General features: G+C 44.4%; 1 protein-coding gene across 2 annotated transcripts in view; it reads right to left on the bottom strand.

Annotated features, from left to right (window-relative positions):
• The window catches only part of PRMT8 (protein arginine methyltransferase 8), a 188,835-nt gene that overhangs the window by 115,331 nt on the left and 46,398 nt on the right, over positions 1–27,106 (bottom strand). The window contains exon 1 of one of the 2 annotated variants that reach the window (XM_077266493.1): positions 10,520–10,711. The exons of the other annotated variant lie outside the window; for it this stretch is intronic. Coding sequence (XP_077122608.1) covers positions 10,520–10,588 — 69 coding nt within the window. The 5' untranslated portion in view covers positions 10,589–10,711. Of the gene's footprint in view, positions 1–10,519; positions 10,712–27,106 lie in introns of those variants that run through there. 2 annotated transcript variants of the gene reach the window in all.

The raw sequence follows: 27,106 nt of genomic DNA, 5'->3' as shown, positions 1-27,106 counted from the left end.
CGTCCTGACTCTACACTTACTCCTTCCCCCACCACGAGCCATGGCGGGGAGGACGCAGCTCAAACTGCAAGCCATACCACAATATCTTCTTCATGCACAGAAGTCTGCGGAGAAGACCTCTGGGACAAGTCCTGTGCGAAGATTTGCCTGGTGAACGTATATCCCAACGGTCACCCAGAGAAAGCCGTGAAGGTGTACGTCCTTCTGGATGATCAGAGCAACCGATCACTTGCAAGGTCAGAACTCTTTGATATGTTTAACTTAAAGGGAAATGCCTACCCTTACACCTTAGGTACCTGCAGTGGTGTTACAGAGGTTTATGGGAGAAGGGCCAGTGGTCTTACAGCGACATCTCTCGAGAACACCGTCGAGATACCGTTACCTACACTGGTCGAGTGCAACCAGATTCCATCCAATCGAGAAGAGATCCCAACGCCAGAGGCTGCTCTTCATCACCAACATCTCAAGGGGATAGCAAACAAGATACCAGCCCTCAACAACAGTGCAGATATCCTGATTCTGCTAGGCAGAGACATCCTCCGGCTGCACAAGGTGCGTCAGCAAATTAATGGACCACACGATGCACCATTTGCCCAACGTTTAGATCTAGGCTGGGTAATCATAGGCAATGTTTGCATACACAAGATGAAGAGACCTAACAACATCTCCTCTTACAAGACACACATTTTGTCAAATGGTCGCAGCACCCATTTCCAACCATGCCCACATCACTACTGGGTGAAAGAGAAAGTGAGCAACACCAAGTGGCAACAGGAATCCTTCAACAACATGAACACACTCCAGTCCTGGGAAGAAAACCTCGGGTCATCAGTGTTCGATTCCACAAGTAATGACAACAAGTTGGCACCCACAAGGGAAGATAAAGAATTTATAAAGGTTATGGATAAAGAATTTGTTCAAGACGACTCCAACAGTTGGGTAGCTCCTTTACCCTTTCGTTTCCCAAGAGTGAGGTTGCCGAACAACCTGCAGCAAGCAACTGCAAGGTTCTCATCCTTAAAGCGTACCCTAAAGAGGAAACCAGAGATGGAGAAGCATTTCATTGACTTTATGCAGAACATCTTTGACAGAAATCATGCTGAACCTGCGTCACCACTGAGGGAGGGAGAAGAATGTTGGTATCTTCCATCCTTTGGTGTCTACCACCCTCGCAAACCTAATCAGATCAGAGTGGTGTTTGACTCCAGTGCTCAGTTTGAAGGCCTCTCTCTCAATAACCTGCTCCTAACTGGGCCCAACCTGAACAACAGCCTCCTTGGAGTATTGATCCGCTTCAGACAAGAACCTGTTGCCATAATGGCCGACATTCAGCAGATGTTTCATTGCTTCATTGTGAAAGAAGACAACAGAAACTATCTTAGGTTCCTATGGCACAAGGACAACAACGTCAACAATCAGGTCATAGACTACCGGATGAAGGTCCATGTCTTCGGCAACAGTCCCTCACCTGCTGTGGCGATCTATGGACTGAGACGGACAGCCCAGGAAGGTGAGAGAGAGTACGGTTCCGATGCTCGGCAATTTGTAGAGAAGAACTTCTACGTGGACGATGGGCTCAAGTCCTTGCCCACAAGCGAAGATGCAATTGACCTACTCTCCAGAACACAGGAAATGCTATCCACATCAAACCTCAGACTCCACAAGATTATCTCTAACAGTCAAGAGGTAATGAACGCGTTTCCATCTGAGGACCATGCCTCAAACCTAAAGGACCTCATCTTGGGTTCCGATGTTCCTCCAACACAGCGCAGCCTTGGTCTACTGTGGGATATCAAACGGGACACCTTCACTTTCCAAGTGTCACCCTATGACAAACCCTTTACCAAACGAGGAGTCCTATCTGTCATAAATAGCATCTATGATCCTCTCGGGTTTGTAGCACCCATCACTATTCAAGGCAAGATACTGTTAAGACAGCTTACGGCCGAGAACACGGATTGGGACACCCCGCTCCCAACTCAGAAACAGCAAAGGTGGGAGGCGTGGAAGAAGTCTCTGAAGTTCTTAGAGCAACTCCAAGTCCCACGTTGTTATTCTCCAAGATCACCTTTGACTGCAATCAGAAGAGAAGTTCATATTTTCTCTGACGCATCTACAGAAGCCATAGCCGCAGTAGCTTATCTGATGACCTTAGGAGCTAACAAGGTACACTGTGGTTTCATCCTGGGTAAAGCCAAGTTAACTCCAAAGCCTGCACACTCTGTACCCAGACTCGAGCTTTGCGCTGCGGTATTGGCAGTAGAAATTGCTGAAGTTGTACAAGACGTAATGAACGCGTTTCCATCTGAGGACCACGCCACAAACCTAAAGGACCTCAACTTGGGTTCTGATATTTCTCCAGCCACACTTCTCACACAGAAGATTGGAGCTGCTACAGTTCCACCTGGGAACTTCGATAACAAGGACATTTACAGACGTCAGTGGAGGCAAGTACAACACCTGGCTAACGTGTTTTGGCATCGATGGAAGACCAAATATTTACACTTGCTTCAAAACCGTCACAAATGGCAGACGCCCAGTCCCAATATCCAAGAAGAAGACCTTGTTCTCTTAAAGGACAAAGAGGCTCATCGTAATGACTGGCCAATGGGACTTATCACCAAGGTCCTACCCAGTGAGGACGGAAAGACTCGTAAGGTAGAAGTTAAGGTGACAAAAGGGGGCTCTACCCGAACCTTCTTCCGCCCGGTCACTGAACTCGTGTTGCTTCTACGAAAGGAGGACATCACATGAACTGAACATGCTCCTGGACGTTGTTCACGGCGGGGAGCATTCCTCCTCATTCCCCAGTTTATTGAATGTTGACATTTTCCATTGGATTGAACCCTTAACATTCCCATTGGATTCTGGGTTGGTGGAAGAGTTTGCATGTTTGCGGCTTCCCCAATCTGAAGATGGGTTTTATATACTTGAACTTATCTTTCGGTGTGATCTACGGGTCAACAACAACGAGTTGGACTTAAAAATCTTTTATGTTTTATTATTGCATGCACGTTTTCTTCCTCTTGTTTTTTTCAGGTTCGAACGACTTCGAAGAATTACGGACATCGTGAAATCCAAGGATTTCAGACGGGGAGTGTCATGTCCCACGACTTGGGAAATCATTCAATGTTTTGCATTGCTTGTGTTCTATCCTTCTTTCTAGGCAGAAGTTTGCTTTTCCCTGTATTTTGTCCCAACTCTCTCACTGTAGTCCTGTGATGTATGTTTGTTCACGCCCTTATTCTCCATTTTGTCATCATCACCATATCTGTATGCATCTTCTACATGTCCTCTGTTGAATATTCCTTTTTACCTGCTACTTTCATCATAATACAAGAATTTCGGTTAAAGCAATCCTCTTTTCCTGGAGTCTTCTTACATGAGATCGTGGCTGAGTTAAGCTATCTGATAAATCGGTATGAACGTGAGTACAGGTCAATACGGAAGCGCCCAAAAGAAAGGCCTATCCAGGCACCACTGCGTTCTACATATCCATGAGTCAGAATACAGAGCCATGATGAACAGTGCCATACAGGGCCATGATGAATAGTGCCATACAGAGCCATGATGAATAGTGCCATACAGGGCCATGATGAATAGTGCCATACAGGGCCATAATGAACAGTGCCATACAGTGCCCAAAAAATAGTGCCATACAGAGCCATAATGAATAGTGCCATACAGAGCCATGATGAATAGTGCCATACAGGGCCATAATGAATAGTGCCATACAGGGCCATGATGAATAGTGCCATACAGAGCCATGATGAATAGTGCCATACAGGGCCATGATGAATAGTGCCATACAGGGCCATGATGAATAGTGCCATAAAGAGCCATAATGAATCATGCCATACAGAGCCATAATGAATAGTGCCATACAGAGTCATGATGAACAGTGCCATACAGGGTCATGATGAATAGTGCCATACAGAGCCATGATGAACAGTGCCATACAGGGCCATAATGAATAGTGCCATACAGAGCCATAATGAATAGTGCCATACAGGGCCATGATGAATAGTGCCATACAGGGCCATGATGAATAGTGCCATACAGGGCCATGATTAATAGTGCCATATAGAGCCATCCTGAATAGTGCCATACACTGACCTGTACAGAACACCTCAGCTATTCTGTTGCAGCAGCCACGTCATGGGCACTTTACGGCCGGCTGGCACATTCTCAGCAATGCCAGGGGCCGGGCATCACTGCAGATATAAAGTAGTGAGAGAAGGGATCTCATCATAAATCCGCAGAGTTATAGGTCAGGTATTTGGGACATGAGATGTGGGGCTTATTTTGTGTAAAGTGATATTTTGCTTTTCCGCCCCTCCTCCATCCTCTGCATCAGGGACGCAGGAACTAATGCATTAGATAGTGCAGGCAGGGGTGTACATGTCACACAGGCAAACTAGGCAGCTGCATAGGGCCACAGAATGAAAAGGGACATTGACTGTGCATTCAGGTCATCTGATGATTGCCCAACGTCTGGCTTCACAAACCACTGACTATCAATGGAGACACACATGCATAGCAGCTGATTTGCTGTTATCACTGTGCATAACACATGCTAAATATACATTACTTGTTTTCTACAGCGCCCCCTGTAGGGAAAATACAGTATATTATTACATGCCAGGTATCCAAACAAGTAATTCATAAATGGGCTGAGAATTCATGGTGGCATCTCTGGGTTCTGGCTCATAAAGGGAAGTCCTGATATTGGGCAGCACAGTGGCTCAGTGGTTAGCACTGTACGATGGCTCAGTGGTTGGCACTGTACGGTGGCTCAGTAGTTAGCACTGTACGATGGCTCAGTGGTTAGCACTGTACGGTGGCTCAGTAGTTAGCACTGTACGATGGCTCAGTGGTTAGCACTGTACGGTGGCTCAGTAGTTAGCACTGTACGGTGGCTCAGTGGGTAGCACTGTACAGTGGCTCAGTGGTTAGCACTGTATGGTGGCTCAGTGGTTAGCACTGTACAGTGGCTCAGTGGTAAGCACTGTATGGTGGCTCAGTGGGTAGCACTGTACGGTGGCTCAGTGGTTAGCACTGTATGGTGGCTCAGTGGTTAGCACTGTATGGTGGCTCAGTGGTTAGCATTGTACGGTGGCTCAGTGGTTAGCACTGTATGGTGGCTCAGTGGTTAGCACTACAGCCTTGCAGCACTGGGATCCTGGGTTCAAATCCCACCAAGGACAACATCTGCAAGGAGTTTGTATGTTCTCCCCGTGTTTGTGTGGGTTTCCTCCGGGTTCTCCGGTTTCCTCCCACATTCCAAAGACATAGTGATCCGAGATTGGACACAACTGCAGCACTCAGCCCAGTTATATTCTCCGTATTCGGGGACTTGTTGAACCTCGTAAACATGATGCTCAATGCCAGGCAGCTGCCTCCCTGACACACTAGTGTTCAGTACAGATGTAGAAAACCCCATAGATATTGTACAACCTCCGACAACTGTATCTATTCTTCCTACATATAGGGCCGTGATCAACACATCGCACCGCAATATGGTGCACACCGCACCCAGCAACTGGCTTCATACAGGAGCTGTACACAACGTATCTGTATCCCCCCAACTACAGACATTCACTGTGTATAATGCACAGACCCCCATTACACATAGAGGTCACTGCCAGCACCGGAGAATAGGGTGAGGGTTATACACTGTGACAAATAGTCACTATAGTATTATTGTCATGAATAAATATTGAAGATATCTAATATATTGTGTTCCTATATTACATGAGCCACAGAAAAGGAGAGAAGTGCAACTGTCTAAAATCTATCCATCATCTATCTATTATCTATCTATCTATCTATCTATCTATCTATCTATCTATTATCTATCTATTATCTATTTATCTGTTATCTATTATCTATCCATCATCTATCTATCATCTATCTATCTCTCTATCTATCTCTTTATCTATCTGTTATCTCTCTATTATCTATCTGTCATCTATCTATCTATCTATCTATCTATCTATCTATCTATCTATTATCTATCTATCTATCTATCTATCTATTATCTATTTATCTGTTATCTATCTATTATCTATCCATCATCTATCTATCATCTATCTATCTCTCTATCTATCTCTTTATCTATCTGTTATCTCTCTATTATCTATCTGTCATCTATCTATCTATCTATCTATCTATCTATCTATCTATCTATCTATCTATCTATCTATCTATCTATCTATCTATCATCTATCTATCTATTATCTAATTATCATCTATCTATTATCTACCTATTATCTATCTATCTATATATCTATCTATCTATTATCTATCTATTACACTGGTCTACAAAAAAAAAAAATTCTGGCATGGACTTTAACCCCTTCACCCCCGGAGCTTTTTCCGTTTTTGTTTTTCGCTCCCCTCCTTCCCAGAGCCATAACTTTTTTATTTTTCCGTCAATTTGGCCATGTGAGGGCTTATTTTTTGCGGGACGAGTTGTACTTTTGAACGACATCATTGGTTTTAGCATGTCATGTACTAGAAAACGGGAAAAAAATTCCAAGTGCAGTGAAATTGCAAAAAAAGTGCAATCCCACACTTGTTTTTTGCTTGCCTATTTTGCTAGGTTCACTAAATGCTAAAACTGACCTGCCATTATGATTCTCCAGGTCACTACGAGTTTATAGACACCTAACATGACTAGGTTATTTTTCACCTAAGTGGTGAAAAAAAATTCCAAACTTTGCAAAAAACAAAACAAAACAAAATTGCGCCATTTTCCGATACTCGTAGCGTCTCCATTTTTCGTGATCTGGGGTCAGGTGAGGGCTTATTTTTTGCGTGCCGAGCTGGCGTTTTTAATGATAGCATTTTGGTGCAGATACGTTCTTTTGATCGCCCGTTATTGCATTTTAATGCAATGTCGTGGCGACCAAAAAAACGTAAATCTGGCGTTTCGAATTTTTTTCTCATTACGCCATTTAGCGATCAGGTTAATGCTTTTTTTTTATTGATAGATCGGGCGATTCTGAACGCGGCGATACCAAATATGTGTAGGTTGGGTTTTTTCTTTATTGATTTATTTTGATTGGGGCGAAAGGGGGGTGATTTAAACTTTTATATTTTTTTTATTTTTTTCACATTTTTAAAAACTTTTTTTTTTACTTTTGCCATGCTTCTATAGCCTCCATGGGAGGCTAGAAGCAGGCACAGCCCGATCGGCTCTGCTATGCAGCAGTGATCATAAGATCGCTGCTACACAGCAGATTTGCAGGTGTGCTGTGAGCGCCGACCACAGGGGGGCGCTCACAGCCACCGGCAATCAGTAACCATAGAGGTCTCAAGGACCTCTATGGTTACAATGGAGGAGCATCGCCGACCCCCGATCATGTGACGGGGGTCGGCGATGTGCTCATATCCGGCCGCACGGCCGGATGCGGTAGTTAAATGCCGCTGTCTGCGTTTGACAGCGGCATTTAACTAGTTAATAGGCACGCGCAGATCGCGATTCTGCTCGCGCCTATTGCGGGCACATGTCAGCTGTTCAAAACAGCTGACATGTCCCGGCTTTGATGTGCGCTCACCGCCGGAGCGCACATCAAAGCGGGGGTCCCGACATGTGACGTACTATACCGTCAGATGTCGGGAAGGGGTTAAGAACAGTCTTAGACTAATTTGAGGGTGCTGAATTCAAATCTGATCTTATAATTTCTCTATCACATCACGTTTTTGCGCTACAGGTATATAGCCCATTTTTACGAATTCCATGATAAATATAAGTAGTGTATGAAAAGTGCCGGCTTATACGGTCCACTAAGGTAAAATTAATTTGATTTGGGTGGTTAATTTGTGTTGATTTGAAAATGGTTAACTTTCTCTTGGGTGTGCAAGGAGGGTCCACAAAACACCCTTGTTTTCTGTGCTACTGGGACAGTAGAGCTACAGCAGAGCATTGGGTGAAAACTGAATGGCCTCAGCGACAGAGTTTGGCATCTGGCGATAAGAATGTCATCCATGGTCCTCTAGTGGATAGGAAGGACATTGTCTTTCCTCCCTTACACATAAAACTTGGATTGATGAAGCAGTGCGTCAGAGCTCTCAATCACAGTGGAGAATGCATTAACTATATATGTTCAACTTTTCCTGGTCTTAGTGAAGAGAAGAAAAAGGCTGGAATATTTAATGGCCCTCAAACAAGAACACTTATGAGACCCAAATGTTATCACATCAATGAATGAGATAGAAGAAAGAGCCTGGAATGCATTTTGTAATGTGGCGCAGAAGTTTCTAGGGAATAAGAAAGCCGAGAACTATGGAGAGATTGTGGAAGAGCTACTAATGAGTCTGCGGAATCTTGGATGTAGAATGAGTATCAAGATTCACCATTTGCACAGCCATTTGGACTTTTTTTTTAACCTTGGGGATGTGAGCGAGGAACAAGGGGAGCGTTTTCATCAGGACATTAAAACAATGGAAGAACGGTATCAAGGCCGGTGGGACTCACATGTGATGGCTGACTATTGCTGGAGCTTGATGAGAGACAACCCAGAAGCCGTACATCACAGATCAGCCAAGAAAAGAAAGTTCCAATAATAACCGCCATTTGTCATTCATCTGTGCGCCGTATATATGTGTTCTTATAGTTTGTGGTTTAATTCTGTAAGTGTATTTGATTTGCTGTACATAGACTTTGTAATCTTTGTTATTCCTTGATTAAAAATATACAAAATGTAATATCGAAAATCATGTGCTTTTATCATGAAACATTAGGAGTAATCTATCTATCTATCTATCTATCTATCTATCTATCTATCTATCTATCTATTATCTATCTATCTATCTATCTATCTATTGTCTATCTATTATCTATCTACTGTATCTATCATATATCATCTATCTATTATCTATCTATCTATCTATCTATCTATCTATCTATCTATCTATCTACTGTATCTATCATATATCATCTATCTATTATCTATCTATATGTTATCTATCTATCTATCTATCTATCTATCTATCCATCTCACATCTATCCATCCATCCAACCAATATTTATCTCTATCTATCCCTGCACCCCTCCGCTGACTGCACTCACAGGACCTCCAACAGATAGAAAGACAGTAAGTGAATATAATACTCCTGTCTGTATACCCCCCCCCCCCCCAACGCACAGTGATTGAATGAATTATGTAAGCACAACTAAGGAATGTGCTACACACGTACTGTATATCCTTACTGACTGTATATAGAAGACACCTATTCACATGGACAATAAATGAATGTATGACACATGTATATCCCCTGCTGACTTCATGTAAGACCCCTTTAAACATACAGTACACATGTATGTCCCATACTAAATGCATATATACAAGACCCCTATACACCAGCACAGTAATGAGAGTATTACACATGTACACTCTACAAGACCCCCATACACAGCACAGTAATGAGAGTATTACACATGTATACCCTACAAGACCCCCATACACATGTATACCCTACAAGACCCCCATACACATGTATACCCTACAAGACCCCTATACACAGCACAGTAATGAGAGTATTACACATGTATACCCTACAAGACCCCCATACACATGTATACCCTACAAGACCCCCATACACAGCACAGTAATGAGAGTATTACACATGTATACCCTACAAGACCCCCATACACATGTATACCCTACAAGACCCCTATACACAGCACAGTAATGAGAGTATTACACATGTATACCCTACAAGACCCCCATACACATGTATACCCTACAAGACCCCCATACACAGCACAGTAATGAGAGTATTACACATGTATACCCTACAAGACCCCCATACACAGCACAGTAATGAGTGTATTACACATGTATACCCTACAAGACCCCCATACACATGTATACCCTACAAGACCCCCATACACATGTATACCCTACAAGACCCCTATACACAGCACAGTAATGAGAGTATTACACATGGATACCCTACAAGACCCCCATACACATGGATACCCTACAAGACCCCTATACACATGTATATCCTATAAGACCCAATTGATTTTATTTGATTGCAATCCCCCCACCACAGGTCCTGTCCAGCAGCATCCACCTGTGTTGCCTTCCCTCTCAGCTGTGAGCTCAGCCCCCCATTCACAAGTCCCCCATCCCCCACCATGTGAAGGGCACCCTGTGCCAGCAGTTGTCCCCCTGTCTCCTGCATCCCCCCCTCTCCTCCATCCTCACAGAACAGACACAGCTCCGCATCCTATGGAGGGGCAGGCACAGATTCATGGCTCTGCTCATACACTGCGGCTTCCTCCTGTAGGTCAGGCAGGTGGGCTTCACCGTCCATAGTCTCCCACCCTCCCTCTGCTGGAGGTGCTGCAGGGGTTAATACCAGGGCTGTGCTCAGTGACTCAGCCATTGACACTAGTGGGTTAGTCACGCATCTATGGAGCCCTTCACTCCACAACACCCCATACGCTGCTCCACTATCCACACATGCACAGTATCTGCTGCATCTCGAGAAGACCATCTCCTACCTCCACATTCTCTGCTTCAGCCATCTTCCTCCTCAGGAGCAAGCAGCGGGAGGAGTGCTTAATTCCCATAAGAGCCTGTAAGTTCCTTTTTCTTACCCCCTTTTTTACTATTAATTATGATTTATGTATCCCCCCCCCAAAAAAAAAAAAAAATCAAATGATTTCCTCTTGATCTTCTTCACCAGATTGACTTCTCAAGTTCTCCCAAAGTTCTTCTCCTCTTCAGGTGGCCACAGTTTGCACTTTGTTAACTCATCAGATGCCCAAGGATGGAAAAAATCTCTCAAAAATGTCATGACCTGAGGTTCCTGGAGGGGGGTGAGGAACCTTGGTAGATCACAACATCGTGGTCTCCTTGAGGATGATGACCATCTTCAGCCTCCGCCAAGTTCTCCAGATGTGTGGTGGAATGCTCAAGCTCTTCGCAATGGATGCCTTTTGCCACCGAGTCGGAGTCTTCTTTTTTTTTTTTTTTTTCCCTTTCTTTCTTCTGGGAAAACTTGGTAGGAACCCAAATCCTCCTTATTAGAAGAGGCTGAATATTACTTCCATGTGCAGAAAATGAAATCTTCCAACAATGATGTTCTCCTTCTTTCCTTCCTCTGCTCCTGGTTATGTCTATATCCTCCCTCCAGAATATATATATATGTATGAAAAATATATAGAATAAGAACTTTTCTTAATAATCTCCACTTGGTAGTAGTGTAGATGGTGCTGTGCAGAATACAGATAGGTTTGTTCATTCTGGGTCAGCCCATTAACCCTTTCCAGCCTCCCTCCTTCTGATTGGAGGCTGAGGATCCCTGTAGCCCCCCAGTCCTTGCCTCCTTATTTGATTGACTTTTTGCTAATAAAACTCATATTCCACATAAGACTTGATGTTCCTGTTGCCAAAAAAACAGAAAAAAACCCTATAGCCAGTGAAGAAGAGGTAATAATAACCACCCAAAAAAAACCATATAGGATCCACTGCAGTCTCTATTTGATGTGCAGATGTAGCAGAGCTGAACCTGATTTTCCAGATTTTCCATGCATGGGGTATAATATACCCACCATATAAGAATTTAGATAATGCAGATTTATTTGCCTGCAGTCCCATGAAAGAAAAAAAAAAAGAGTGCATGATGATGTCACCATACCCAGCTTGTAACACTGGACTTAATGGTGGTACTGGTTTTCAGACCATTTAAAGGGTCTCTGTTCTAAAGATGGTATAAGATAGAGGACACCACGCTGAATGCTGGGATATGTAGTTTTCTATGATTTCAATTCAGTATTTTCATGTAAAAAGCTGTTCAGGTTAGAAAAAGCCTGTGAGTCCTGTGTCCTACAGCCGCACAGGATGATTGGCAGATAGAGCTGTCAATCAATCCGTGTAGGCGGGACACGCAGGACTCACAGGCTTTCTTCATCGTATCAGCAATTAAACAGGCTCGTAGGGAATTTATTGCTTAAAATCATAAAAATATTAATATACATACGTATAAATACATAAGTTATATAAAATATATATTGCTTTAAATAATAGAAAAATAGAAATAAAATATAACAATTTTAATATACACATCTAAACATATATAAATATATAAATATATATTGCTTTAAATAATAGAAAATTAGAACTAAAATATAAAAATATTAATATACATATATATAAACATATATATAAATACATAAATATATAAACATATATTGCTTTAAATAATAGAAAATTAGAAATAAATTATAAAAATATTAATATATTTATACACATGTATGTTTAAATATATAAATATAAATATATATACATATATATTTATATAATTTTCTTTTATTTAAAGCAAGATATATTTTTGTATATATATATATAATATCTTGCTTTAAATAATAGAAAATTATAAATAAAATATAAAAATAAAACAAAAAAGATGTATGCATAAATATGTGAATATGAACAAAAAATATATTTTTTGCCTCCCCCCCCAAAAAAAAATAAAAATAAATAAATGGGGGGTCATATGTAAAAATTGTCATATTACTAATGGCACTATTTTTCCAATGAAGGCTTGTCTCCACCTGCCCTGCAGTATCCACTTGTTTTTTTAAAGGGATTTTCCAGGACTAAAAATATTGATGACCAATCCTTAGTAGAGGTCATTGATATCATATCTGTGAGAGTCCAAAACCTGGCGCCCCTACTGATCAGCTAACACTTGGATGGAAGCCCATAGTGTAGAATGTTGGCGCAGCACAGCGCCATACGCAATATAGTGGCCATCCTCAGGTACTGCAGCTCAGCTCCCATTCACTTCATTGATCCCCCATTATGTAATATCGATGACCTATTCAAGGTCATAGCAAGAAAACAAAAGACTGTAAAAAAAGACAGAGATCGTCCACTATCTATATTATATGGAGTCTCATACTGTATTAAAAGGGTCAAAAGTCAGAGGGTCGTAGGTGATAAATCTGGGACACTGTCTCCTCTTCGATATTCTTAGTAGAATGTAATGGATAGTCTGATGTCTGACATGGATAATGACTGCAGAGAATCAGGGTTGGCCTGCACAGCCAAGTTTCTGGGCAAAATCGAATTAACACTGGACCACCAGGGCTACTTTCTATATTCCTGTTGGGCTAGTGATGGTGTTTTCTGAATTTTAACTGAATAAATAGGGATACCGGTAAAGTTCCTCCTACACCCCAAGCTTTACAGTCAGCAGTCCCACTTCCACAAGACAGCCAGGAAAATGATCTATATTTTTACGGAACTATTGAGGGTATTGTGAGCAATGTCAAGGAGCAAACAGGGACACTGTTAGAAGACCTCTGGGATCACTTTCAGCATTTCCACACAAGACCACCAATGGTATTGTGGTTACCCTCCCTCAGTGCCGCCATCAGGGCATTACTGCCTTGACTGGCGTATGGGGCCCGATGAACAGAGAGGGCCCGCAATGGGCCCCGTCTCTTCTGCTCATCGGGCCCCAGCGGCAGGTTCCTGACCGAGACACAGGTTCAGTTAAACTCTATAGCTGTGTGGGCCTGCACTGCAATAGTTAAAAGCCGCCAGCCAATAGGAGGCTGGCAGCTGACGTCAGCTCGCACGTCACCGGCGTATGATGTCATTGTCATTCCCCGGCGAGTACGCGCTTGAAATGCCTGGGGTGGACCGTGGCCAGGTAAGGAGAAAGTGTTTTTTTTTTATATTGAAAGAGGCAAGCTGTTTGGGCAGCAGACTGGAGACACATGGACCATGTGTCTCCATCCTGCCCCATCTGTCTCCTTCCTGCCTCATGATCCTGCACCATGTGACATGGCGCAGGATGGAGACACATGTTCAGGATCATGGGGCAGGATGGAGACAGATGGGGCAGGATGGAGACAGATGGGGCAGGATGGAGACAGATGGGGCAGGATGGAGACAGATGGAGCAGGATAGAGACAGATGGGGCAGGATGGAGACAGATGGAGCAGGATGGAGACAGATGGGGCAGGATGGAGACAGATGGGGCAGGATGGAGACAGATGGAGCAGGATAGAGACAGATGGGGCAGGATGGAGACAGATGGAGCAGGATGGAGACAGATGGGGCAGGATGGAGACAGATGGAGCAGGATAGAGACAGATGGGGCAGGATGGAGACAGATGGAGCAGGATAGAGACAGATGGGGCAGGATGGAGACAGATGGAGCAGGATAGAGACAGATGGAGCAGGATAGAGACAGATGGGGCAGGATGGAGACAGATGGAGCAGGATAGAGACAGATGGAGCAGGATGGAGACAGATGGAGCAGGATGGAGACAGATGGGGCAGGATGGAGACAGATGGGGCAGGATGGAGACAGATGGAGCAGGATAGAGACAGATGGGACAGGATGGAGACATATGGGGCCGGATCATGGGGCAGGATGGAGACAGATGGGGCACGATGGAGACACATGGTGCAGGATGGAGACATGGGGTAGGATAGTGACAGATGGTGCAGAATTATGGGACACGATGGAGACATGGAGCAGGATGGAGACAGATGGGGCAGGATGGAGACAGATGGGGCAGGGTGGAGACACATGGGGCCGGATCTTGGGGCAGGATGGAGACAGATGGGTGCAGGATCATGAGGCAGGATGGAGACAGATGGAGCAGTATGGCGAAACATGGTGCAGGATCTTGGGGCAGGATGGAGACACATGGTTCAGGATTATGGGGCAGGATGGACACAGATGGGGCACGGTGGAGACACATGGTGCAGGATAGAGACATGGGGCAGGACAGAGACAGATGGTGCAGAATCATGGGCAGGATGTAGACATGAGGCAGGTTGGAGTCAGATGGGGAAGGATCATGGGACAGGATGGAGATATGGTGCAGGATGGAGACAGATGGTGCAGGATCATGAGGTGGGATGGAGACAGATGGAGCAGTATGGCGAAACATGGTGCAGGATCATGAGGCAGGATGGAAATGCGGCACCCCAGGGTCCTGGTCGTTGCAGTGGTATTGCTTTCCTCTCAGGGAGAGTGATGCTACGTTTGGAGGCAAGGAAGGATAACTGCATCCAGGTATCACAAACATGCAACACATTCACACTTCAGGCCACCAGGGGGAGCTTCTGCTCCTATTTATTAGGACAGTCCCTATATATATATATATATATATATATATATAACTGGTAGTCTGTAGGGAAAGTTAGAAAGTTCCAGACAGTAGTCTCAGGAGGACAGAAGGTTAAAGGAGCTGCGCATGCCCTCAGAGCTGCAGCTCCCAGAAAGAGACATTGAAAGGCAGAATTGTATTGCAGCGAGCGTGAAGGAAGTTGAAGCAAAGGAGAGGATACCAGGAGGGGACCAGCCCCGAGCAGGCTGCCTCCTTCTGAGGCGCAGAATACCGGTAGCAGGTAACCGAGGGAGTAAGGACCTCTACGCCTTATTTCAGAGACCAGCAGGACAACTAATTGCAGGTTACCTGTCCGCGCCTACACCCAGGAGGCACGGTGACACCTACAGAGCCGGGTTATCTAAGAGACCCTATAAACAGGCTCAAGTCACCAGTCATACGGCTTTTGTCCTATCCTATACGGGGGACAGAGAGAGAAACACTACATCTGTGAGACCCTTATGTGAAGCCATAGGCAGTAAGGGACTACACCACCGCAGCGCAAAGGAAGGCTACTGATTTCCACCTGGACAAGGGAACTCTGGACTTGCCTCCAAACCGGCCGGACTCTGCCTGCCCTGTGATCTGGTGCCCTGGACTGTGGCTGCTGAAGTCTTCAGTAAAGGTAAAGAGACTGCAACCTTGTGTCCTCTTTCTTCTCTGCGCATTTCACCATACCACCATCTACACACTGGGAAGCCCTGGGGACACACTTCACCTGTGGGAAGGTATACCATCTATCTGCCATAACATCACCCCAGCGGACCCCTTAAAGCAGCGTCGGTCACCCTGACCGAATACCACAGGTGGCGTCACGAACATAAACTTTATCCCTTTGAAGACCTTTCCGTTTTATACGGATGTCCCAGGTCCACGGACCGGGTCCGCCACCGTGACATCCCCCAGTGAACATCGGACCCAGTACCGAGTACCCCACGGTCCTTGGGGAGCGATCCAGAGACACATGGTTCAGGATTATGGGGCTGGATGAGACAGATAGGGAGGGATGGGGACAGATGAGGCAGGAACATGGGGGGCAGGATAGAGACACATGGTGCAGGATCATGGGGCAGGAGGGAGACATGGAGGGATGGAGACAGATGGAACAGGTACATGTGGCAGGATGGAGGCACATGGTGCAGTATCGTGGGCAGGATGGAGATATGGTGCAGGATGCAGACATGTGGTGCAGGATCATGGGCAGGATGGAGACAGATATGGAGGTATGGAGACAGATGCGTCAGATGGAGATAGATGGGGCAGGATGGAGACTCATGGTGCAGGATTATGGGGAAGGATAGAGACAGATGGTGAAGGATCATGGGGCAGGATGGAGACACATGGTGAAGGATCATGGGGCAGGATAGAGACAAACAGATGGGGCAGGATGGAGACACATGTGGCAGGATCATGGGACAGATGGGGCAGGATGGAGACAGATGGGATGGGTGGGGAGATCATATGGGGCAGGATGGAGAGATCATATGGGGCAGGATGGGATATCACATGGGGAGAATGGATACTAATGAGGCAGGATGGGAGAACATATGGATGGAGCCAGGAATGAGGCACAATTGGGCCAAGATGAGGGATATTATTACCCTAGGGGCTAATTAAGGGATATTATTACTGCAGTCATGTATTTTATTTTTTGAGGATACTGTTTTCAATGGGGGGTCCTGTTACTGTGCAGAGCGACACTATGTTGCTTTTTTTCCTTCATCTGGTGTAGTGTAGACGTTGGGAAAAATCAAGTAATGTGTTCTGCAAGCGGTGCTCTATATAACTGTTATTTCCTGCAGAAACGAGCCCTGGCTGGAAGAAATGATGGCGGTCTGTACTGGATGAAGATGAAAAGTGAAGGTGAAAGCATTCACCTAGAGACGTCACTGGTGAGTCAGTGTGTTACCTGTACACTCACACTATACACTGTATACATTATACTGTCACCAGTGATCACTGGATTACCTTTACACTGACACTATATACAGAGCTCCTGTGTATAATGTCACTGGTAATCCCTGTATTACCTTTACACTGACACTGTATACAGTCACTATGTGGTGGTAATATGTGGTCCGGCCATGGCGTGGCTGTATTTGTTCCTTGTATATGGTATTATAGGTCACTATGTGGTGATAATATGCTGTCTGGTCATGGCGTAGTGCTATTTTTTCCTTTTATGTGGTATTAATTAGTCAATGTGGTGGTAATATATTGTCTGGTCATGATGTGGCTGTATTTATTCCTTGTATGTAGTATTATTCGGTCACTGTGGTGGAAATATGTGATGTGGTCATGGTGTGGCGGTATTTGTTCCTTGTATGTGGTATTATTGGTCATTTTAAACATTGAAAAATAAATAAAAATAAACCTAAATTGTATTGGATATCTTAACAAATGATTAACAGGATAGAGTACAGTAGAGCTTGGACAAAAGAGTCTACTTTGTTGTGGTGGCTGATTAAAAAAATCTTTTGGCCAAAACAAAAGCTGCTGGCTATATGTGTGATCTGGTGATGGGAACTGTTAATGCGTGATTGGTGAGGACGTGGTGCAGAAATTGAGTTTTTCCAAGAGAAGGTGGTGGTTCTATGGATAGTCTGAGGGGTGGAGCCTTGGCGGAGTCTCAAATGTTGCCATTATGGGGCCCCGAAATTCCTAGTGGCAGCCCTGAGTTTAAGGTCCCAGCAAAAAAAAGGTGTGCCTATCTTACCGCTTACAGAGGCTGGTTTATTCTATTGTTTATACAGTATGACGTTGTAGCCGCTTGCACCTGTTCACACTTGCTTTATTCTGTTCAGAGGTACTGATCAGTTTTTTGTTTTTCTTTTGAAGTATATAGTGATGAGCGAATATACTCGTTGCTCGGGTTTTCCCGCGCACGCTCTGGTGATCTCCGAGTATTTGTTAGTGTTCGGAGATTAAGTTTTCATCGCCGCAGCTGAATGATTTACAGCTATTAGCCAGGCTGAGTACATGTGGGGATTCCGTAGCAACCAGGCAACCCCCACATGTACTCAGGCTGGCTAATAGCTGTAAATCATTCAGCTGCTTTGACAAAAACTAAATCTCCAAACACTAACAAATACTCGGAGATGACCCGAGCGTGCTCGGGAAAACCTGAGCAACGAGTATACTCGCTCTAGACTAGTAGTATACATTCTATCAGAGGTGGTGATAGCCTCCATCATTGCTCACTACAACCGGACCCCTCCCAACTTGTTGCCCTAATCCCGACACCGTCTATGAGAGCTGGAAGTGACAGCCCTGCTTTCACCCGCTCTTCTTCTGCAACTGCAGGTGTACCTCCCTAGTCGTTGGAGATCTTCACGGCTTGATCTTCGAATCTGTCGACAAAAGCAATTTTCTTTTCTTAACAAATTTCCACATTTTTTTTTACCACTTAAAAATATATATTTATGTTTAATATCTGTGTAATTGCACTGACCTGGACAATCATACTGCTAGGTCAGTTTTACTATATAGTGAACATGGTAAATAAAATGTAAAAAAAAAACCAATTGTGTAGTTGCCCTTCTTTTGCAATTTCACAGCCCTCGGATTTTTCCTTCCCATTTTCCAGTACACTATGTGGTAGAATGAATGGTATTATTCAATAGTACAACTCGTCTAGCAGAAAATTAACCCTCATACTATGGCTATATGGATGGAAAAAAAAAAAAAAAAAAGTTATGGCTCTTGGAAGAAGGGGAAGAAAAAACGAAAATGAAAAAAAAAACCTGAAAATCGCCAACAGGTGAAGGGGTTAAGTTCAAGATAGTGAGGAACTATCACAGGTGTCTATCATTGCAATGTTTCAGCTCATTCCTGAGTCTTTTTGTACAGAAGTCTGACACTATGTCACCATTGGACTTTTATTACGACACTATTTTATGCCGTATTGCAGATTTCTAGTTAGACTTTTATAAGCTCAGCAATTTCTGCTTTACACCAACTGCTTTTCTGAGACATCTAACATTGCTAGCTTGAGGGAAGCACTGGTTTTCCTTAAAGAAACCAGCTGAATATGGCGTCTTATTGACAATGCTCCATACTGGGAATGTACGCATGGTCAGTTTTTGACCAGGAACTTATCTCTGGTCATCACAAGGCTTCTTAAATGTTCAGACATTGACTGATAGGGAAGCTACTTCTCCTGGGTGGTAGGCCCTTTCGTTGGCTGACAAGAGCAATGTGTTTGTATGTGATGTGAGGAGGGAGCGTTTGTGACTATTTGGACACTGTAAGTTCTATGTATGGGGGTTTTGTCATCACCTCTTCCCGTTTACTACATATCGGTTTCTCCCTTTGATTGTATGGCCAAATCACTACAGATATGTCACCCCTCTTATATGATACTAGATTGTGGCCCGATTCTAACGCATCGGGTATTCTAGAATATGCATGTCCCCCGTAAATGGACAATGATGATTCCAGAATTCGCGGCAGACTGTGCCCGTCGCTGATTGGTCGAGGCAACCTTTATGACATCATCGTCGCCATGGCAACCATTATGACATCTACGTCGATACTGTGCCCGTCGCTGATTGGTCGAGGCCCGGCGGCCTCGACCAATCAGAGACGCGGGATTTCCAGGACAGACAGACAGACAGACAGAAAGACAGACAGACAGACAGACGGAAAAACCCTTAGACAATTATATATATAGATAGCTGTACCACCATAACATTTTCACCTCTACTATTGAATTTATAGCTACAGTATATCACTATTTAGTTATTAATTCATGGCCTTCAGCTCAGTCTGGAGCAATGGCGACTTGATGGATGAACAATCTGTAGAGAGATCGATCTTGTGCAAGCCAAGATAGGTCCACCAGGGTCTTCTCCGCAGTTATCTTGATTGTATCAAGCCATTGGGTTCTTCTTCTTGTTCTTTCTATTCTTCCCTCCATGATGTCCTTCTCCAGTGATTGCTCTCTTCGTATGATGTGCCCAAAGTCAACAAGTCGTAGCTTGGTGATGGGTCCTTTGAGTGACATGTCTGGCTTGATTTGTTCCAAAATTGATTTGTTTGTTCTTCTCGCCATCCATGGTATTGATAACATCCTTCTCCAGCACCACATTTCGAAAGGCATTCTTCTTCTGTCTTGTTTCTTCATTGCCCAGTTCTCACATTTGTACGTTACCACTGAAAAGATAAACCGTGTCTTCATCACCAGTGAAATGTTCCTCGTTTTGAAGACCTTGTCCAGTGTCTTCCTTGTTGATTTGCCCATAGCTAGACAGATATTCACTTCTGGTGTCGTCGTTTCATCTTAAGTGATTATCAATCTGAGTAGGGGGAAGTCTTTTACAACTTCCAGTTTGTCACCGTTTATCTCAAATGTGTCCGGTTGTACCTGTCAGCAGTCAATAATATCTTTGTCTTCTTTGTGTTGAGTAAAAGTCCCCGGTTGAGCTTTCCATCTCGACGCTCCGTAATAAGTCCATAAGTCCATCTACACTTGTTACTATCGATATTAAATCGCCTACGTATTTCAGATTGCTGATGATTTGTCCAGCAATGTTTATTCCTTTTTCCTTTGAATTACAATACATTTATTATTGCAATACCAAACACGGCCTAAAAAGAAGAGTGGCGCTATATACCAGACAACCCATTTCAATCCAGAATGTGGAGTGTAAGACATATTAGACAGAGTAGAGTTTTTTGTGTCTTTACTTCTGAATGTGAAGATAGTGTAGAGTATAACTCCAGCCCTGGGCTATATGGTTGCTTGTTACAGTTATGCATCGGACAATGGGTGTCAAATGTAAGGTTTGTCCATTTACTATTATTAACCCCTTCACCCCCAAGGGTGGTTTGCACGTTAATGACCGGGCCAATTTTTACAATTCTGACCACTGTCCCTTTATGAGGTTATAACTCCGAAACGCTTCAACGGATCTTAGCGATTCTGACACTCTTTTCTTGTAACATATTGTACTTCATGATAGTGGTAAAATTTCTTCGATATCACTTGCGTTTATTTGTGAAAAAAACGGAAATTTGGCGAAAATTTTGAAAATTTGGCAATTTTCCAACTTTGAATTTTTATTCTGTTAAACCAGAGAGTTATGTGACACAAAATAGTTAATAAATAACATTTCCCACATGTTTACTTTACATCAGCGCAATTTTGGAAACAAAATTTTTTTTTTTTAGGAAGTTATAAGGGTTAAAATTTGAACAGCAATTTCTCATTTTTACAACATAATTTACAAAACCATTTTTTTTAGGGACCACCTCACATTTGAAGTCATTTTGAGGGGTCTATATGGCAGAAAATACCAAAAAGTGACACCATTCTGAAAACTGCACCCCTCAAGCTGCTCAAAACCACATTCAAGAAGTTTATTAACCCTTCAGGTGTTTCGCAGCAGCAGAAGCAACATGGAAGGAAAAAATTAACATTTTACTTTTTAGTCACAAAAATGATCTTTCAGCAATAATTTTTTTAATTTCCCAAGGGTAAAAAGAGAAAATGGACCTTAAAAGTTGTTGCCCAATTTGTCCTGAGTACGCTGATACCCCACATGTGAGGGAGAACCACTTTTTGGGCGCACGGCAGAGCTCAGAAGGAAAGGAGCGTCGTTTGACATTTTCAAGCTAAAATTGGCTGCAATTGAAATCGGACGCCATGTCGTGTTTGGCCAGCCCCTGATGTCCCTAAACAGTGGAAACCCCCCATAAGTGACACCATTTTGGAAACTAGACCCCCTAAGGAACTTATCTAGATGTGTCGTGAGCACTTTTATCCCCCAAGTGCTTCACGAAAGTTTATAACGCCCGGGTGTGAAAATAAAAAATCCTATTTTTTCTACAAACATGATCGTTTAGTCCCCAATTTTTTATTTTCTCAAGGGTAGCAGGAGAAATTGGACCCCAAAAGTTGTTTTCCAATTTGTCCTGAGTACGCTGATACCCCATATGTGGGGGGGAACCACTGTTTGGGCGCATGGCAGGGCTCAGAAGGAAAGGAGCGCCCTTTGACATTTTCAAGCTAAAATTGGCTGGAATTGAGATCGGAGGCCATGTCGTGTTTGGCGAGCCCCTGATGTGCCTAAACAGTGGAAACCCCCCATAAGTGACCCCATTTTGGAAACTAGACCCCCTAAGGAACTTATCTAGATGTGTCGTGAGCACTTTTATCCCCCAAGTGCTTCACGAAAGTTTATAACGCCCGGGTGTGAAAATAAAAAAAACCATTTTTTCTACAAACATGATCGCTTAGTCCCCAATTTTTTATTTTCTCAAGGGTAGCAGGAGAAATTGGACCCCAAAAGTTGTTGTCCAATTTGTCCTGAGTACGCTGATACCCCATATGTGGGGGGGAACCACTGTTTGGGCGCATGGCAGGGCTCAGAAGGAAAGGAGCGCCCTTTGACATTTTCAAGCTAAAATTGGCTGGAATTGAGATCGGAGGCCATGTCGTGTTTGGCGAGCCCCTGATGTGCCTAAACAGTGGAAACCCCCCATAAGTGACCCCATTTTGGAAACTAGACCCCCTAAGGAACTTATCTAGATGTGTCGTGAGCACTTTTATCCCCCAAGTGCTTCACGAAAGTTTATAACGCCCGGGTGTGAAAATAAAAAAACCCATTTTTTCTACAAACATGATCGCTTAGTCCCCAATTTTTTATTTTCTCAAGGGTAGCAGGAGAAATTGGACCCCAAAAGTTGTTGTCCAATTTGTCCTGAGTACGCTGATACCCCATATGTGGGGGGGAACCACTTTTTGGGCGCACGGCAGAGCTCAGAAGGAAAGGAGCGTCGTTTGACATTTTCAAGCTAAAATTGGCTGCAATTGAAATCGGACGCCATGTCGTGTTTGGCCAGCCCCTGATGTCCCTAAACAGTGGAAACCCCCCATAAGTGACACCATTTTGGAAACTAGACCCCCTAAGGAACTTATCTAGATGTGTCGTGAGCACTTTTATCCCCCAAGTGCTTCACGAAAGTTTATAACGCCCGGGTGTGAAAATAAAAAATCCTATTTTTTCTACAAACATGATCGTTTAGTCCCCAATTTTTTATTTTCTCAAGGGTAGCAGGAGAAATTGGACCCCAAAAGTTGTTTTCCAATTTGTCCTGAGTACGCTGATACCCCATATGTGGGGGGGAACCACTGTTTGGGCGCATGGCAGGGCTCAGAAGGAAAGGAGCGCCCTTTGACATTTTCAAGCTAAAATTGGCTGGAATTGAGATCGGAGGCCATGTCGTGTTTGGCGAGCCCCTGATGTGCCTAAACAGTGGAAACCCCCCATAAGTGACCCCATTTTGGAAACTAGACCCCCTAAGGAACTTATCTAGATGTGTCGTGAGCACTTTTATCCCCCAAGTGCTTCACGAAAGTTTATAACGCCCGGGTGTGAAAATAAAAAAAACCATTTTTTCTACAAACATGATCGCTTAGTCCCCAATTTTTTATTTTCTCAAGGGTAGCAGGAGAAATTGGACCCCAAAAGTTGTTGTCCAATTTGTCCTGAGTACGCTGATACCCCATATGTGGGGGGGAACCACTGTTTGGGCGCATGGCAGGGCTCAGAAGGAAAGGAGCGCCCTTTGACATTTTCAAGCTAAAATTGGCTGGAATTGAGATCGATGTCATGTCGTGTTTGGCGAGCCCCTGATGTGCCTAAACAGTGGAAACCCCCCATAAGTGACCCCATTTTGGAAACTAGACCCCCTAAGGAACTTATCTAGATGTGTCGTGAGCACTTTTATCCCCCAAGTGCTTCACGAAAGTTTATAACGCCCGGGCGTGAAAATAAAAAATCCTATTTTTTCCCCACAAAAATGATCTTTCAGTCCCCAATTTTTTATTTTCCCAAGGGTAACAGGAGAAATTGGACCCCAAAAGTTGTTGTCCAATTTGTCCTGGGTACGCTGGTACCACATATGTGGGAGAAAACTACTGTTTGGGCACACTTCGGGGCTCGGAAGGGAAGTAGTGACGTTTTTGGAATGCAGACTTTGATGGAATTGTCTGCGGTCATCATGTTCCATTTGGTGAGCCCCTGATGTGCCTAAACAGTAGAAACCCCCCATAAGTGACCCCATTTTGGAAACTAGACCCCCTAAGGAACTTATCTAGATGTGTCGTGAGCACTTTTATCCCCCAAGTGCTTCACGAAAGTTTATAACGCCCGGGCGTGAAAATAAAAAATCCTATTTTTTCCCCACAAAAATGATCTTTCAGTCCCCAATTTTTTATTTTCCCAAGGGTAACAGGAGAAATTGGACCCCAAAAGTTGTTGTACAATTTGTCCAGGGTACGCTGGTACCACATATGTGGGAGAAAACTACTGTTTGGGCACACTTCGGGGCTCGGAAGGGAAGTAGTGACGTTTTTGGAATGCAGACTTTGATGGAATTGTCTGCGGGCATCATGTTCCATTTGGTGAGCCCCTGATGTGCCTAAACAGTAGAAACCCCCCATAAGTGACCCCATTTTGGAAACTAGACCCCCTAAGGAACTTATCTAGATGTGTCGTGAGCACTTTTATCCCCCAAGTGCTTCACGAAAGTTTATAACGCCCGGGCGTGAAAATAAAAAATCCTATTTTTTCCCCACAAAAATGATCTTTCAGTCCCCAATTTTTTATTTTCCCAAGGGTAACAAGAGAAATTGGACCCCAAAAGTTGCTGTCCATTTTGTTCTGAGTACGCTGGTACCCCATATGTGGGAAAAAACTGTTTGGGCACTTCGGGACTCAGAAGGGAAGCAGTGACGATTTGGAATGCAGACTTTGATGGACTGGTTCTGAGGGCGTCATGTTCCGTTTGCAGAGCCCCTGATGTGCCTAAACAGTAAAAAAAACCCACAAGTGACATCATTTTGGAACCTAGACCCCCATGGAACTTACTTAGATGTGTCCCCTCTTTGGAACTAATCTACTGGTTCCTAATTAGTAGTGCATGGAGGTGTGGTTACAATTTGAAGCAGTCCTTCATACACAGGCCAGGTTTGTCGGGGCAGGTGTCGCATTGATAGATGGTGTCCTTGCGTACTCCTCATTTGTAGCACACTCGGCACCTTTTTTGCGGCTTACCTTTTCTACCAGTTGGCGGGACCACCCCCGGAAAATGCTGACCTGGTACAATACGAGCACCCTCAGTTCCGGAAGTACTGGGGCCCGCTCCTTCCCTCGTGCCAAACATCAGGGCCTTAACCACTACCTCCTGGAACTGAAGGTACGTCGTATCGGTGTGGCGTGCACATCGTGACAGCAGGAAAGCGTTAAGCATTGCCATTTGTACGATGTACACCGACAGTTTTTTGTACCACACCTTGGCCTTCCTCAAAGCACTGTATGGTTGGAGGAGTTGATCGGAGAGATCAACGCCCCCCATGTTTTTGTTGTACCCCAGTACACAGTCCGGTTTGCAGACCTGTGTAGAGGTACCCCGTACAGTGCTGAGGGCGCTGCCATCACCGTGTATGGTGGTCAACAGAAGGACATCCCTCTTGTCCTTGTACTTGACCACCAGCAGGTGGTCGCTACATTGGGCTTTGCTCTCACCTTTTCTGAGCATCTGCCCAAGTAGCGTCTTCGGGAGGCCTCTCTGATTTTTGCGGACAGTACCGCAGGCTGCGGTACCTCGCGCAGAGAGGGATTTGTAGAGTGGGATGCTGGAATAAAAGTTATCGGTGTAGAGGTGATAACCTTTATCCAGCAGTGGGTGCACCAAATCCCACACTATTTTCCCACTCACTCCCAAGACAGGGGGACACTCAGGTGGTTCAATCCTGCTGTCCTTCCCTTCGTAAACTCTAAAGCTGTGGGTGTACCCTGAGGTACTCTCACACAGCTTGTAGAGTTTGATTCCGTACCTGGCCCTTTTGCTGGGCAGGTATTGACGGAATCTGAGCCGCCCCTTAAAATGAACCAAGGACTCATCCACACAGATGTCCCTTTTGGGCACGTACACTTCAGCAAACTTTTTGCTGAAGTGTTCGATGACCGGCCGAACTTTGAACAGACGGTCAAAATTGGGGTCATCTCGTGCGGGACACTGTGCATTATCGGAATAATGCAGGAATTTGTGGATGGCCTCAAAACGCGTCCGAGCCATGACCATTCGGCACACTGGAGTGTTATATAAAATATCCACACTCCAATATTGCCGAAGTTCTGGCTTCTTCACGATCCCCATGTGGAGGACCAGGCCCCAAAACTGCATCATTTCAACTGCGTCTACAGGAGACCAGTTAGAAAATGATGAAACGGGGTTTTGCTCCAAAAATTGCCAAGCATATAAATTAGTTTGCTCCACCATGAGGTTAACAAAATCCTCAGAGAAAAAGACTTTGAAAAAGTCTATTTCTGTGAGGCCGGTGGTGTCAAACCTGATTCCTGATTCTGCCACAAAATCAGGAATCAGTGGCTCGTAATTTTCGGGGGGCGAGGTCCATATGGGGTCCGAAGAAGGGCGCGCTGGTTCATCTTCAGGAGTGGGTGCTGCGTCATCTTCTCTCCTGGGGCGTCTGCGAGGCGGTTCCGCAGGACCCGAGGAGGAAGATGAGGAGGAGGAGGAGGAGGAGGAGGAAGAGGATGAAGAATCTGAAGAGTAAAGGAATGTGGGATCCTCTCCCTCGCTATCAGTGTCGGAGGCAAGAAAAGAATATGCCTCCTCTGCTGAATAGCGCTGCTGGGACGAACGGGACGAACGGGACATTTTTTGTGTGAGTATGGTGCTTGGGTGCAATTTATTGGAACTATGTGTACGTGTGGGGGGGGGTAGTGTTTGGTGCAAACTTCTGAAAAGTAAAAGCTAAAAGAGAAAAAAAGCAAATAGGGAAAAAAAATACCTGTGAAAGGAAAAGTCTAAAACAGCAGGCCCTACCTCTGATAAGTGAACTGCGTCACTTATCAAAGTTCGGCGCCTGCTGGGTGTGTGAATGGGGATGTGGAAAAAACGCCAGGCACGAGAGCTCTGATA

The sequence above is a fragment of the Ranitomeya variabilis genome, chromosome 5, assembly GCF_051348905.1.
Source record: "Ranitomeya variabilis isolate aRanVar5 chromosome 5, aRanVar5.hap1, whole genome shotgun sequence".
NCBI classification, from domain to species: domain Eukaryota; kingdom Metazoa; phylum Chordata; class Amphibia; order Anura; family Dendrobatidae; genus Ranitomeya; species Ranitomeya variabilis.
This window is presented reverse-complemented; position numbering and strand designations above follow the sequence as displayed.